Raw genomic sequence first — 15,687 nt, forward strand, 5'->3', positions numbered from 1 at the left:
TTTTGAAAAATTGACTGAAACGGGTAAATTTCAGGGATATTTGACAAAAATGAGAAATTTTTAAAAAATCTACAAAAGTAGAAAAAATTCATTTAGGAAATGAGTTTTTTTTTTTTTTTTTTTTCTCGAATTTTTGATTTTTTTTTCATCACTTGTGTTTCTCATAGTATACGAGAGATGTAAATGCCATTTGCATGTCTCCTTGACCGGCAAAATAATCGCCGGTCAAGAGAGACGCAAGTGGGATTTGCGTCTCTACGGTTTTTGTGAGGTCCTCTTCGTTTTCATTGATTTCCTCATAGTCATCATCGTCGCCACCGCTTGAATAAATGGCTCTTTTGATTTTCTTCTCAAGACATATAATTCTCCTTCTATGTTTACAGTAATGAGTCCTAACCCGCGATTATTTTACCGGTCAAGGAGACACTTACGTCTCTCGTATACTATGAGAAACGCAAGTGGTTTCACGTTAATGACAAATTTTATTTTTTTGGAAATTCTAGAAACTCGCTTGGGAATTGCGTTTCTAACAAGAAACTTATTTCCCAAACAAGTTTTTCCTACTTTTGTACAACTTTTAAAAGTTTCTCATTTTTGTCAAATATTCTTGAAATTCGACCATTTTTCAATCAATTTCCCATTTATTTTATGTAATGTTTTTGGAGACAACTCTCTCTCTCATCTTTTCGTCTCTCACCTATGTCAAAGTTCGAAGTTGTTTGAGGGTAGATGAAAAAGGGAGTGTATATTGTTGTAATTTGAATTTTTTTTTTTTTTTACGAGTTTCACCCGATTAAAAGAAATCATACAAGGTGGTACACATCTTGCACACCAACCGCCCTCAACATGCACGTTAAGCGCATAACTACCACTTTTTTTTCCCCCCTTTTCTTTTCTTCTACTATTTCCTACCTGACCTGGAAAAACTTTAATAAAAATCACCAAAGTTGGGATGCTAGTCATTTTGATGCAATTAAACCAAATAGCTCCTTACCTAAAGGTTATGATAAAATGCTAATGTGACAATTTTTATTATTATTATTTTTTTAAAAAAAAAAAAGGAAAGAAAAAACAAATGGAGAAGCCGGCAGCAAAATGCTAGAAAAGATAGAGATGCAATTTACTCGTTATGTATCCTAATTGTAAAAATTTAACAAATTATTATTAGTTTAATTGCATTAAATTGATGATTTATATGTTTAATTGTAACTTTTTAAAGTTCATTGACCTAATTACTTTTTTTTTTTTTTTAATATTTTCACTTATTAGTATAACATAAAATAAAAACAAATTATTACAAAAATATTATTGAAATTTACTATTTTCCATTTGCCAAGTGCCAACACTACAATTTTTTATAATAATAATAATAATAATAATAATAATAATAATAATAATAATAATAATAAATACAACTACACAAGCTAAAAGAAAAGAAACCTTTGGCATCGCGCAATATAAGATAGTTGTGATTATATATATATATATAAGAGGTGCATTAAATATGTTGTTTTCTATAAATAGATTCATGCAAGAACTACCCATAAAGACATTACGGCGTGAGAGACCACCTGGTACCACACAAGCTGGCCAAATAGTAATTGTGAGAAGACATTATATAGCTTTTTTGCAGAGATGATGAAAACAGAATGCACCATTTAATTGTACAACTTCTTCATGGCAAGGAAACAATTATCCTGTTGTAGCCAGGATGAACATATATATATTCCAATTTGAACCAAGCATCCTTGGCAACATTTAATCAGACACTTGATATAATACATCGCACATTTTGTTATTTATCGCACGCACCATTTCCACTTCAACAAACTTCAGGCACCGCTAGCATACAGGCGCGTCCATTCCTTTGCTGCAATCAATAATAAATAATATAAATAAACTTAAATTCTAGTAAACGAAGGGTTCTTTTCTTTTGTGTTCAACGTGCAAAATTCTAAACTGTGAGCGCACCCACCTGTTTCAACAGCTTCGACCTCATTTGTCTTCCAATGCTTCGCGATGTTTTCAGATAGCGGGTCATCTGGATTTGGAGCACTTAAAAGTGCTTGAATACTAAACACAGAATTCAAATTGCATCACCTTGGTAATTGTAATCAGTGTGCAATACAACAAACATAAAAATTTTCTAGTCTAAAGCAGGTAAGTCTCTTTTCTTCAACCATTACACTGATTTTTATGTCTCATCAATCTCTTTTTTTTTTTTTTTGCTCACAGACAACTTATTTACACAATGCAAAGTCAGTAAAACCATTGAGATACTAGAAACTTCAATCAGTCAATACCTCAAAAGCACAGTACGTATCTGAAGAGCAGGACTCCATTTGTCTTTAAGAATATCAAGACAGATCCTTCCAAGCTGCACACAAAGTTTCAATCTGTAAAAAGGCAGGTAATCTTTCAAGTCAAAATGTAAAATGACAAAGCAATTATAACAAACCTTATCAATGTTAGGGTGGTATATTTTGGTGAGGAACCGAACCTGTCAAATGTAAAATATGAATTGATGGTTATCTCAAAATCACCTGGGAAGGGGGATCCAGAAAATAGTATCCCAATGAGTGTCTTCTGTCTTCATATAAGTAAAATATGATGAAAGTATGAAACAACATTATGATTCTAAAACACACAAATGTATAGAAGCTCACTAACTTCAGATCCTCAAATGGAAATTGAATCTTCAGGACTTGTTAAAAGCTATCCCCATTAAGTTCAGGAAATATCCAACACATTTAAGTCGGTGAAAAAAGAAAAACTAAGCCAGATTTACTGCAGTTAGATTTTAAGTGTGATCATGAAAACATTGAGGAAATTATTAAAAAAAAAAATCATAAAAAGCATCTTCTACCCAAAAATTTCCAAACATAATAGAGACATACAGTTTGGTATGCTCACTATGGTTTTGTGTTGTTCCTTTGATAACATCGCGAAGGGGACAAAATTTGAGAGAATAAAGTGTGTAAAAAAGATTAGACAGATGTTCAATTTCTAGAACTGGCATTGTTACCTAAAATAAGGCAAAAAATGATGCACTTATCATAACATATATAAATAGCAGGCACCAAATATAGATAGGCACTATGCAGATCAGGTGCACCATCTGAATGACACCATTAGGTTAAACAAATGCATGGACGATCCAGTAAGTACACACATACAAACATAAATATTGCATGCCTAGCTCTAAGATTCATCACAGTAATGGGAACCAGGATGCTAGTATTATGCATATAGAGAGCAAGTAGTGAAACTCTATAGTCAATAGCTAGCCAAGCAGTCAGATTATATTCTGCCCCAATACACTGACCCAAGCAAGTCTTTGACATAACAAAATGTATTGGAATACCTTAGGAGCAGCCATTGGGTATTCTTCAGGTAAAAATAATTCCAGCTTGAAAACACCTCCTACAGTGGAAAATCATGCAACGGAATCAAACCAATGAATAGTTGAGGAGAGTCTAGCATAAGGTAATCAAGTATCTGCAGGACTGCTACACATTTAAACATAACAACAATGCAGATGTGCCACAACCTAAATACTATTAACATTGTTAATTTTTCTCATTGCTAGATCAGTACTAAACTAGCAAAACATATTTTACCCTTACTCTTTCAGTCTTTCTCCCAGTAGAAGGAATTAAAAAAAGGTTAACATTTAATTTCTAAAATTGTACATATTTGATCACAAACATTTTCACTCAAATTAGACTACAAAAATTAATTAATATTCAAGAACTAGACTAATTGTCAACATTTCAAATTGAAAGCTTCAGTTTCCGCAGCCTCACTTAGTCACCAGGTAGAAATCAAGTTAGAGAACAGATGAAACCCAAAAACAAAACTGACACAGACTTCACAAACCATCTAGTCAAAAGAAAAACTGATTACCTTCATAGGGAGACTGTGTTGGACCAAGAATCATGACATTAAAATACCGCATGTTCTCCTCCGATGGGGAAGCACTTATTCCAGGTGCTGCACTCAAATAGAAAAACAGTACTATATTCCTTACACCACTTTGTTTCACATACATGTTACAAACAACAAGCTTAACTCCACAATATTAATTTCATATCCTATTCACCCACCCCACCCCCCACAAAAAAAAAAAAAAGAAAAAAAGAAAAAAAAGAAAAAAAAAGAAAAAAAAGAGAGAGAATAGAATAACAAACAAAGCCCAAATATTTACATTTGGATAATTAGGGAGACATTTACACAAACGGACATTGAAAGGCAAAGCTAAGTATTAATTCCTTGAGAGCTAAAACTTAACATAAAATTATCCCAAGCAAGACAGCCCAAAATTCGGCACAAACGGATGCAGTATATACATATGCCTGTATTCAAGTGTGATATATATAACAAACGCACAATATATATATATATATATATATATATATATATATATATATATATATATATATATATATATATATATATATATATATATATATATATATATATATATATATATATATAGAGAGAGAGAGAGAGAGAGAGAGAGAGAGAGAGAGAGAGAGAGGGAGAGGGAGTGTGTGTGTGTGTGTGTGTGTGTGTGTGTGTGTGAGTGTTACCTGGTTCGCTGAGGAGACGCTGTGTTTCCTGAAAGATGAAAAGGAAAAGTGATGAAATTGAGATCGAAACGAAAGAGAGATCAGAATAACAAAACCCTAACTAAAACGGAGATGCAAATACGGAGCAAATGAATTCAGAATCCAAGTTTGCAGCTGAATCAGAAGCGGAACTGAAAGACAAACAGAAGATCGGCGACGGAACAGAGATACGTTACCTTGATGATTCTACGGGGAAGATTGCTGTTCGCCATTGAATTGAATCGAAAGTTCCTTTCGGTCGGAGTTTTTACGCTAAGGCTTTTGTAGAGACAGCGATAGAGTGTTGAGAGTCGGAGACTTTCTCTCGCCAAAAGCGCTGTGCGGAAAAATCTGTATCTGTAGAGCATTATTATATAATTTTTCAACTTGGGGCTTCATTTTTCTAAGTTCTCTATTTGTTTCCCAATTGTTTTATTTTGAGGAAAATTTGCTGTCAATTTTCTATATTTCTTATCAATTACGGAGTATCATGTATCATTCTCATAATATTGAGGTTCTGTTTGACATACTTAACTTAAATCTGAAAGTTTAAAAGTTAATATCTACTAACTTATTTTAAAATATTATTTAAGCTAGCATTGCAAATGATATTAAAGAAGAGAAAGAAAGGATTTCTACAAATATGTTTCTCTTATTCTTTGTGTTCTTCACTGGCACAACACCGATATATATATATATATATATATATATATATATATATATATATATATATATATATATATATATATATATATATATATATATATATATATATATATTTTGAATCCGGTGCACACCCCCTAGTTAGCCGAGCCCGTGAGCACACTCCCTGAACATCCATCTTAATTTTTGAACGGTTGTGATTTATAGTTTGTTTTTATTGTAAATAACTAATATGGAATATAATTGGGGTAGGGCTGTAATTTCCTGTGTGTATTTATTCTCTTTCCTTTTTATATGCATACGGCCTTTTTGTTTTCCTTTTGTGTGTGTTTTAATTGAAGCTACTCCACTCTCCTCGGAAGCAGCGCAGAAGAGAAGTCGACGACAGTCTATCTCGCTTCTTCCTCGGTGTCCTCATGTGGTCTGCATTCTCCATGGCTCGCTCCTCCTCCAGGTGGTCAAAGCGACGAGGGGGTAATTCGTTGGGTGTTGCTGGCTCCTCATCCAGGTGATCAAAGCAACGAGGGGGTAATTCGTCGGGTGTTGCTCAAGGTATTCTCTATACCATTGCTTAGTTATTCTTAGTTTTATGTGAGTTTTTGCTGTTAGGGGCTTTCTGGCGAGGGGAGGCGGCTTTCCGGCGGGCTTTTGGGTTTTTGTACGCTCGGCAGTTTGGGACTGTAGCGTCGACATTGGCCGGCGGTAAATGAGGCTTGGGGTGGGGGGTGCTTTGTAATTAAAAACTGGCTTCCATTTTTGCTTTGCCAAGCTTTTGCTTATTCATTAAGGTCAATTAGGGACTTCGTTTCCATACTGTTTCTCCATTTTATTGTTGTGCATTCGGCTGCTTTTAGTTTCACTTCTATTCTGGATAACCTGACATGATCAAGTTTAGAAACCAGGTTTCATAAATTTCCATTAAGTGCATACATGGATAAAGCAAATGCCAATATTCATATTCTACTTTTCTAAATCTTTCATTCAAAATTCCTCATGATTGGTTGATTGATTGATTGACATGATATATATTTGCTAGTTAATTTCAATGAATAGTTACCAATTTGATAGTGCAGCCATTGTTAGGGGGAAATGAAATGATACGAGAGTCTACCTTTATTGGATGACAACTTTGAAACTTGAAAGTGTCCTCTTAACAAGAATGTGTTATTTTCTAAGGTTTTAGAATTTTTCATTTATACATAGAAACACTTCAGCTATTTAGTTATTGAGAATGTAGTGTTAATAAGGAAGTTTGAATCTTAGTCACTGGTTTTTACTTGTATGGGTCTGGTGGAAGGCCTGGATTTGGACTTGGTGTCGGAGGATTTGGAGGTGGTGCTCCGCCAAACTCTAGCTTCTCCTCCTAGATAATATGCTCATTTCCTTAGGTCCATAGCTATGCGGCTATGCTCATTTCCTTAGGTCCATAGCTATTACATCATAGAACATCAGACGCAATGTGAGTGCATGTGTGGACGCAATGTGAGTGCATGTGTGGAGGTTCATTCAAGAGGAGGAATGCAAGGAGGTATCATACAGAATGCTTCGTAATTTGGATATAATTTGCATGTGGGAAGATCTTTTCCTGTTTTAAAATCCTAATGTGTGATGAATAGTGCTATTAAAATTATTAGCAAATCAGTAAAATAAATTTAAGAAAAAGATGCATGGGCCTAGCAATGACACTGATTTTATCTACTTTATTGCTGCCTTATTGCCCCTTTGATCTTTGGTAATAGTTTCCACTATCCATAAGCAGTCACATAGGTTTATCATTTATATGGAACACAACTGATTTTCTAATATTTTGATTTTATGGAGTATAATGTAATTATGTTTTTGTAAATGTGTTAGTCCATATTTATTAAAGGATGACGCATTTGATTCATAGAAGAGTTTTTTGTTTCTGATTCATTTATGTTATTACTCTTTCACTTCTCTTTTTAGAAGAGTTCTCTGTTTCTGATTCATTTAGAAGAGTGCGCTATAGAAATTGAGTGTGTGCTCAAAGCTCTTAATTGTTATATTGGATTCATTCTTGACTTTCCATCCCTGTAGTGTTATGCACACGTCCAGCTTTAGCAACGCACACATCCAAGTCCGCATTATAATAACTCGCATAAGCTGTTGCACATATACACACACACCACCGAACATTACCAATCACGCGCATTAAAAAATCGACGAATAGTACACTTACAATCTTTTTTTATAAAATCAAAATAGCAACAAAAATTGACTCACCCACTTTATATTAATGATTGATTAAAAAAAATACGTCGCAATGCCTCCATCCCAAAACGTTGCACACGCCAAAGCACATTTTCACACACACCACCGTAAGTACAACTCTGGTGTCCAAGAAAAAAAAAACAACACGTAGTACTATTACAATCTTCTTCTTTAAAACAAACCATATATCTACCTACACGCACACACATAATAACAATTTAGGTTGCAATACAAATAAACAAAAATTTCAAAATTGCACATCTAGGCAAATTTGCACACGCCAGCTCACATATAAGCATAGACCAACGTAAAATAATTTTTTACATTGCTTCTGCATTCTTAAAACGTGGATCATTTATGGTCACACTTAGTAACAATTACTTTTACCCAAAACCCAAATTCAACGAATAAAAACAAAATTATAATAACACCATCATGCCAAGACCGCTTTTAAATAATTCGCACCCATTGTTGCACATATACGCACACACCACAGTACATTACCACTCCAGTTCACAAACACCCATGCCATACAACACTCATGCACACACCGACCTCCACAATACATCCTTAGTACTTACGTAGGTAAATTGAGAAAAATTTCACGCCAAGTTGTTCGCACATGACGTAACACCCTGATGCACACACTTTTACTACCCTTTAGTCAGTATTAAAAAAAAAAAAAAACAACCACAAATCAAACACATATACACGACCACACCGTATAACAGTTTCATGCCAAGATCGCATTATAATAACTCGCATACACTGTTGCACATATACACACACACCTCCGTACATTACCACTCAGGCGCATAAAAAAAAAACCAACGAATAGTGCACTTAAAAATTATTATTTAAAAAAAAAACATTAACAAAAATTCAATAACCCACATAATATTAATGATTGATTAGGAAAAATACGTAGCAATGCCCCCATCCCTAAACGTTGCACACGCCAAAGCACATATTTGCACACACTACTATAAGTACATTTTTTGTGTCCAAAAAAAAAACGTGGTATTATTTCAATCTTCTTCTTTAAAAACAAATCATATATCTGACTTCATGGACACACTTAATATCAATTTTGGTAGAAATGCCAAAAATAAAAAATTTCAAATCCCCCATCCCAGAAATTTACACACGCCAGATCACATGCACGCACACACCATCTTAAAATAAATCTTTACATTGCTTCTGCATTCATAAATTAAGTTTTAGCATAAAAAAATGTGGATCATTCACGCACACACCTATTAATGTTTGTTTTTTTTTAAAAAAAAAGAAACAATGGTCCCACCCCTAAGCTTTGCATACGCCGGAGTACATATTCACACACCTCCCTAAGTTCATCTCCGGTGTCCACAAAAAAAAAAAAAAAAAAAAAAAAAAAAAAAAGAACTACACGTACTACTCTTGCAATATTCTTCTTTAAAACCAACCCATATGCATAAATTCACGCACACACATAAAAACTATTTTCGTAAAATTACCAATAAAAAAAAACGCATCCATACGATTTGCACACGCCATTCTACATACACGCACACACCGTCGTACATAATCAACTAAAAATATCAGCTCTCAATACAAATTATTACTAGTTATTACCTTTAATATTCTACCTAATATTATGCTCAAGATTACAATTTAATACTAACCAAAAATAAACTCAATACTAGAATTACTTTTTAATCCTTATATTTTAAAAATGTCCATAATTAGTTTAAAAGAATCTTTCAATCTCAACCATCCATGGAAAATGAATCAATGGATATCATGAGATCTCATGAACTCATGTATCATGGGTGTTGCACCGGATTCCAAGCCTATATATATATATATATATATATATATATATATATATATATATATATATATATATATATATATATAGATTTTGAATCCGGTGCTTCGGTGCACACCCCATAGTCAGCCGAGTCCGTGAGCACAGTCCTTTAGTCGTTGATTTATTCTGATGAACGGCTAGATTGGTTTTATTGGGTTTCTCACGTGTGCGGATTGTGAAGGTAAGAAGGGGTATTTTTGTACTTTGGCTTTATCTTTTATTATCTAGCAGCTTAATTTTTGGTATTTATTTTGCGTGTGTATTTTGAGTTATTAGGTTTGCCTTTTAAGTTCTCTCATCTTCTTCACCACTTGTTCGTCTGTATTCCAGCACACCAACTTCTGCGATGATTGTTCTTCTTCCGGTCGAAGCCTCGCTCCCATTACACGGCGTCACAGTCTCCATGGATGGTTCTAGCAGGAGGCAGTCTAAGCGGCTCAGGGGAATGTCGGCTTCTTCAAGTACGGGTACTATTCTTCGTCGTTTTTTTTTTACTTGTGTTTGTGGTGTTTTTGCCGGATTTTGTGGGTTTGTTGCTGTTGCGAAGGGGATTGGGTTGGGGTTTAGGACTTTGGATTTCTCGTGCGTTTGTAGTTCTTGTTTGTGCGTTTTTTTGGGGGGTTTTCACCAGGGGGTTATGGGCTTTGCGTCGGCGCTGTGGTTAGGATTTAGGGGTGGGGGTGCGAGATTGAGAGTGTTGGTCGATTTATGGGTTAGGGTTTGGGGGTTTGCAGTCGGGGTGTTTTTTGTCGGATGGGTCAAAGGGGGGGGGGGGGGGTGGTGTTTGAGGCAGTGCATCAAGGTAGTTAGGGTTGCTGTTTTTCTCTTGGTTTAGGAAATTTATGTTTGCTGATGTGGTCTCTTTCTATTGATATTTTGTTTGTCATGAATTGTTTAACATCGAGCATCGTTATTCTGATAGATTGCTTTATATTTACAAATCTATTGTATGTGCGTACAAGTATATCATTGTGTGCATTTTGCTGTCATTCCTAAACAGTGTTGATTTGAGTTTAATTACAATTTAATTTCTGTATTCATTTGGAAATAAATGTGTAGTAGTCTTTTTTTATCCTTAATCTGACCATGATTTGGATGCTATCAGTCGTCCTAATCGTCGAAAGTTGTGTAATTTTTTTAGCACCAGTTTGTGCGTATTACTTTACCAGCGTGTGCATATACATGTACAATGTTTCTGATGTAATTGGAATTTAATTTTCATTATTACTTTGGAAATAACCTTGAAATTATTTTAACCACACCTTTGTGCATATAACTGTTCCAGCGTGTGCATGTTCCTGTGTTGCTTAACATCGTTTATTTTAATGTTTTTATATTTTATTTGCACTATTTCTTTTGGAAATAATCGTGCAATTGACTGTTTAATCTATAACCAATCTGGTAGTTTGTACTAGTTTCTAGTGGTAGCTTACAGTGACTATGGTACTGGTTCTAACTGATCATGAGTTGGCTACTCTCGATCTTCTTAACATTCATGAGATGCAAAATTTCTAAACAACAAACGTATGTGCGTATAAAGCATCCAGCGTGTGCATTCTGCTGTTTATAGGGGTTGCATTTTATATTACGCGTATTTTTCTGATATGTGCAAATTATATTTGGAATTATTTGGCTGCCTCATTTTGATTCCATTTTCTGTGTGGCGGAGTTTGTAAGGGGGGGGGGGGGGGGGGGGGGGGGGGGGGGGGGGGGGGGGTTGTCATTTGTTTTTGGCAGGAGCTTGTGCGTCCCTAATTCATGTGTGCTTATATTCAGTTTTTCCTTTTTCCTTCTCGTGTATTTTAACTGTTTTGTATCCAATCATTGTAGACTATTGGTGAAATTTATGCGCCCAAGACTGACGTGTTAGCTGGAGCATTGGAGGACATGGTCCAGTTTCTGTGTTTGGGTTTGGGGTTTGGGCTTGTGCATCGCGATTGTTTTTTCCTATTTTTTTGCATTTAAGTGGGTGCGCTATAGGTCTTTGGTTGGTGCGTATGTCCTTTTCTATCAATTTTGTGCTGTTGTGCAGTTGTATTTTTTATGTAATGGTGTTTTTTTTTGTTTTGGTTTCTGTGATTTACTTTTGCCATTCCCAGGTGATTTTGCGGTTGATTCGGTAGTCGCTGTTTCGGAAGAGCTTGTATTGCTGTTGATGTGGTGGCACCTTTGCCACCGACCGATGCTGTCGAACGTCCGGCTCAGCCCGCACAGCCAGCCCCGGTGTTGGATGGCTCAGATGTTGAGCCTAATGAAGTTGATGAGGTATTGTTCCCCCCTTTGAAGATTCGCGTTTCTCCCAAGCATCTGGTTAAACTGATGAAGCGGTTTAATGCTTGCTAAAGGATAATGTTTTTAGTGGCATCGTTTGTGTGTTCCTGGATGTTTGTTTGGTTTACGAATTTTCACGTTAACATTGCGTGTTACATATGTATCCCATATTTCACTTTCAATTTGTGGTTTTTTTCCCCCTCTGGTTTTTTAACGGTCGTGCGAACATGTGTGCCAGGGGAAAACTAACCCAAAACAAAAGAATAACGCCCGCACTGTAACAACAATATGCACTCACTTCGATCCTCTAATGCACAAACCGATAAATGCATAAGCTTCAGCGTTATGCACAGACTGGTCGCACACTACGCATTTAACGGTGCACAGAGTTGCATACGCGCCATATTATTATTTGATAATAACTCTTGCTTACAGTGTAATGCATTCACCTATTCACAACTACACACAAAGCATAATTTCAAATACAAAATAATTGTCACGTCGTGCAAACATGGGTGCCAGCACAAAACTAACCTAAATCCAAGAAATAAAACCCAACAAGTACTATGCAGTAACTTGTATTCACTAATGCACCCGATGACACATGCCTTTATTCAGCCAAAACGATATGCACCGACTGGTCACCTGCTACGCACATAGCAGTACACGGAGATGCATATGCACCATTTTAGTATTTATTAACAGCTCTTGTTTACCGTATAATGCATCCACTTAGTCGTTAACCGTCATTTATTCACTCCAAATTACACAACACCAACAGTACGTGAGGGGGAAAAATGGCATACGCACATGCCTAAACACGCATATGCACCTACCTGTGCTGCTACAAGCCATTAGTGAAGTGTGTTGCTTGGTTCGCCCTCTACTCCCACCCGTTCATCAGCACTGCCAATCTTCTCCACGCGTTTTTTATTTTAACAGGTGACTACAAAATAGCTTTAACAATCAATGGTTTCAATTACCATTCATAATATCCCTAACTTAATGCTTAAGATTCCTTTAATATTATATCCATAATTAAACACATAAATACAATTACAATTTAATCCTTTTGTTTTCTATATATCCTTAATTAATTTATAAATCTCTTATAATCTTAGCCATTCAAGGAAAATTAATCAATGGATATTATGAGAGCTCATGAACTCATGTATCATAGGGGGTGCACCGGATTCGAAGCCATAGGCTTCGGATCTAGTGAGGTCCCCTAGATGGATGAGATCATGAGATCTCATCTTCTCCATTAATTAAATTTCAATGGATTGATGAGATTGAAAGTCAAATTCTAATTAAATAAGGCTAGATTTTAACTAGAAGGGTGAAAGAGTAAATATAATATGGTGTTTAATTTTGGTTATAATTAAAATACAATCTTTACCATAATATTAGGGATCATATCAATGGTAAGAATTAATTATATTTTGTGTTGAAAGATTCAAACATATTATCAGTGGTGTAATCTAAAATTCTACAGAGTTTGAGAATGGCGTCTAAAACCGCGGGAAAGTGCGTCTTTAATTTTAATTTAGGTAAATACTACGTAGGTTTGTGCATTGTTGTGTAACGGCGTGTGCAAAATCGCAGTCGATACGTTTTTTTTTTTTTTTTTTTTTTTTTTTTTTTTTTTTTTTTTTTTTTAGAGTAGGGTCTGTGTATTTATGGTGATTGGCGTGTGTTTTTTTTTTTTAATTTTATTTTAGTTCTAAAAAAATTTCGTATGTTCTTGTGTGTGCAATTGTGGTCAACGGAGTGTGCAATTTGCTGGCAAGGGAACTCTTCCTCATGGTGTTTTTTTATTTTTATTTTTTTTACGGTGGTGTGTGCAGTTATGTGGAAAGGCGTTTGCAAATTGTTTATAATGGTATGATCAATAACAATGAATCGGAACGTTATCAGATCAGTGGATATGCATACAACAATTTATGTTGAGATCTCCATTTTAGCCGTAAACCACTTTGGTAAACATATGAATTGACATTTGCTAATCATGTTCCTCAATATGCCTATGTCGTGATTAGGGTGTGTGCATTTATAGTGATTGGCGTGTTTTTTTTTTTTTTTTTATAATTTTATTTTCGTTCTAAAAAATTTTGTAGGTTCTTGTATGTACAATTGTGGCGAACGGCGTGTGCAATTTGTTGGCAAGGGAACTCTTCCTCATGGTGTTTTTCTATTTTTTTTTTTTTGTTTTTTTAGGGTGATGTGTACAGTTATGTGGAAAGGCGTTTGCAAATTATTTATAATGGTACTTTGTAACATGTAGGCCACGGGTTTTTTTTTTTACAAGTGGGTTGTTCATTTATGGGGAATGACGTGTCCTTTTTTTTTTTTTTTTTTTTTTTTTTTTCAATGGAACAATGTAACATATCGGCTAGCAAGAATATAAAATGGTGGCGTAAGCATGTATGGCAAATGGTGTGTGCATTTTTACCTTGGTATGTGTTTTTTTTTGTTTTTGTTTTTTTATGTAGTGGGTTTGCAATTGGTAGGTCTTTCTGTGTGCTATTTGGGGGTTTGGCGTATGTAAGTGTTTTTTTTTGTTTTTTTTTTTAAGCGTGTGCGTTAGAACAAATGAATTTGTGCATTACATTGTACCGTCATTTTTAAACATTAAACGGAAGGAAAAATATTACATTTACTATCAACATTTTTGAGTTTACATTTACGCAAATTGGCGTGGGCGTGTGCGTTTTAGTCAACGCACACACCCAACTACTAACGCGCACACATCTCACCCCCAAAAATTATATTAGTCTAAGCACACACCCAATAAAATGCCAACCATGAAAACACAAAAACCATTACACACCAGTCCAAAAAAGCAACGAGCCCAGACACAGTATATCAATCTAATGCATACATCTGAATTGATGTAAGAAATAATAACTCTGCGCACACACGCAATTACTCGACATATATTTTCTTGCAAGGTCGTTGTATCATTAAATCCATCTTCCCAATCCTGCACTGTAGGACAATTCTAGATTCAAATGGCTGGTAAAATCATAAAAGCATATATAGAGCTGTGTATTATCAGAAAGATCCATATAGCTAGAACAATTCTCAAATAAACAACCTACTCCCTATGACTACCTATCAATATGACCAAAAATAAATATGAGAAGTATAGTCGTAACTATCAAATATTTGTAACTACTCTTGATTCTCAGCAACAGTAGCTGCAAATCCCACCGTTCTTCATCAGCATTGTTTCCTGGAAATTAACACGCACCAAAATTAAACGCGCAAATCAACCAAAAAGGTCCAAAATACTAACATAGAAAATGCACACGTCCAATACTTTGTGCGCACAGACCATATGTTGATGCGCGCACCTTATTATGCTATGGCCATATAATAATAAATGCAACAACTTAATATGCACATACTCCATTACTAGCATGCATACACTTTAATATGATGCTAGACTACGCGCACACGCCAACTTTGTCCCGCACACATCGGAATACATTAAGGTCGACCGCATAAGCCACATTGTTGATTCTCACAACCTACATTGATCACAACTTTTACTGGCTGAGTAGTGTTGTAGTGTTAATATGTTATGGAGGAACAAAATGGATTTTATAAGATCCTCTTAAAAATTTCTAAGACAATCCGCTAGTCAAAACTATTAATATAATTCGATATTCACTAACCGTTAATTGGCAAACAAAACAAATATCATGACCTGTGAAGTGAGGCCTACTGGCTACTCATCAAACTATAATTTATCCAATTTAAAGAACCACATGAAAGATGGATTAAGCAGTACCTAAAGAGAGTTGCTGAAAGAAGATAGAGCCTACTTAGAGCCACTGGAGGTGTATAGGAAGACGGATGAACTGCTAGTATAGCTAGATATGAATACCTCCTCTGCTGAAGTTGGCTAAGAAAATGCGAGCTCTGAGCACAAGAGAACTTGACCATTGCAAAAACTTTTCCTGCATTAATTAAAGCAATAAAAGCCAAAGAAATTCACTAAAAAATAGATAAGAGTCTTGGAGAGTTAATAGGAAAGAATTCACTGTTTCAAGC

General features: G+C 35.2%; 1 protein-coding gene across 1 annotated transcript; it reads right to left on the reverse strand.

The window, feature by feature from the left end:
* Nucleotides 1-1,587: 1,587 nt before the first annotated feature.
* Nucleotides 1,588-4,959, reverse strand: LOC109187480 (ubiquitin-conjugating enzyme E2 36-like). Its single transcript, XM_019337684.1, has 8 exons — nt 4,808-4,959; nt 4,593-4,620; nt 3,907-3,993; nt 3,365-3,423; nt 2,459-2,500; nt 2,304-2,377; nt 1,976-2,073; nt 1,588-1,870 (listed from the first exon to the last, which is right to left on the reverse strand). The coding sequence occupies exons 1-8, from the start codon at nt 4,841-4,843 to the stop codon at nt 1,833-1,835; spliced, it is 462 nt and encodes a 153-aa protein (XP_019193229.1). The 5' UTR covers nt 4,844-4,959; the 3' UTR covers nt 1,588-1,832.
* Between the last annotated feature and the right edge of the window lie 10,728 nt (nt 4,960-15,687).

The sequence above is a fragment of the Ipomoea nil genome, unplaced genomic scaffold (genome assembly GCF_001879475.1).
Source record: "Ipomoea nil cultivar Tokyo-kokei standard unplaced genomic scaffold, Asagao_1.1 scaffold0191, whole genome shotgun sequence".
NCBI classification, from domain to species: Eukaryota; Viridiplantae; Streptophyta; class Magnoliopsida; order Solanales; family Convolvulaceae; genus Ipomoea; species Ipomoea nil.

Bases quoted from the DNA above. Each gene is read 5' to 3' on its own strand.
- LOC109187480 (XM_019337684.1), bottom strand. From the start codon at position 4,843: ATGGCGAACAGCAATCTTCCCCGTAGAATCATCAAG. The intron at 3,994-4,592 runs GTAACACTCACA...ATTTGAGTGCAG, and splicing joins GCGTCTCCTCAGCGAACCAG to CACCTGGAATAAGTGCTTCC. The intron at 3,424-3,906 runs GTAATCAGTTTT...TTTCCACTGTAG, and splicing joins AACACAGTCTCCCTATGAAG to GAGGTGTTTTCAAGCTGGAA.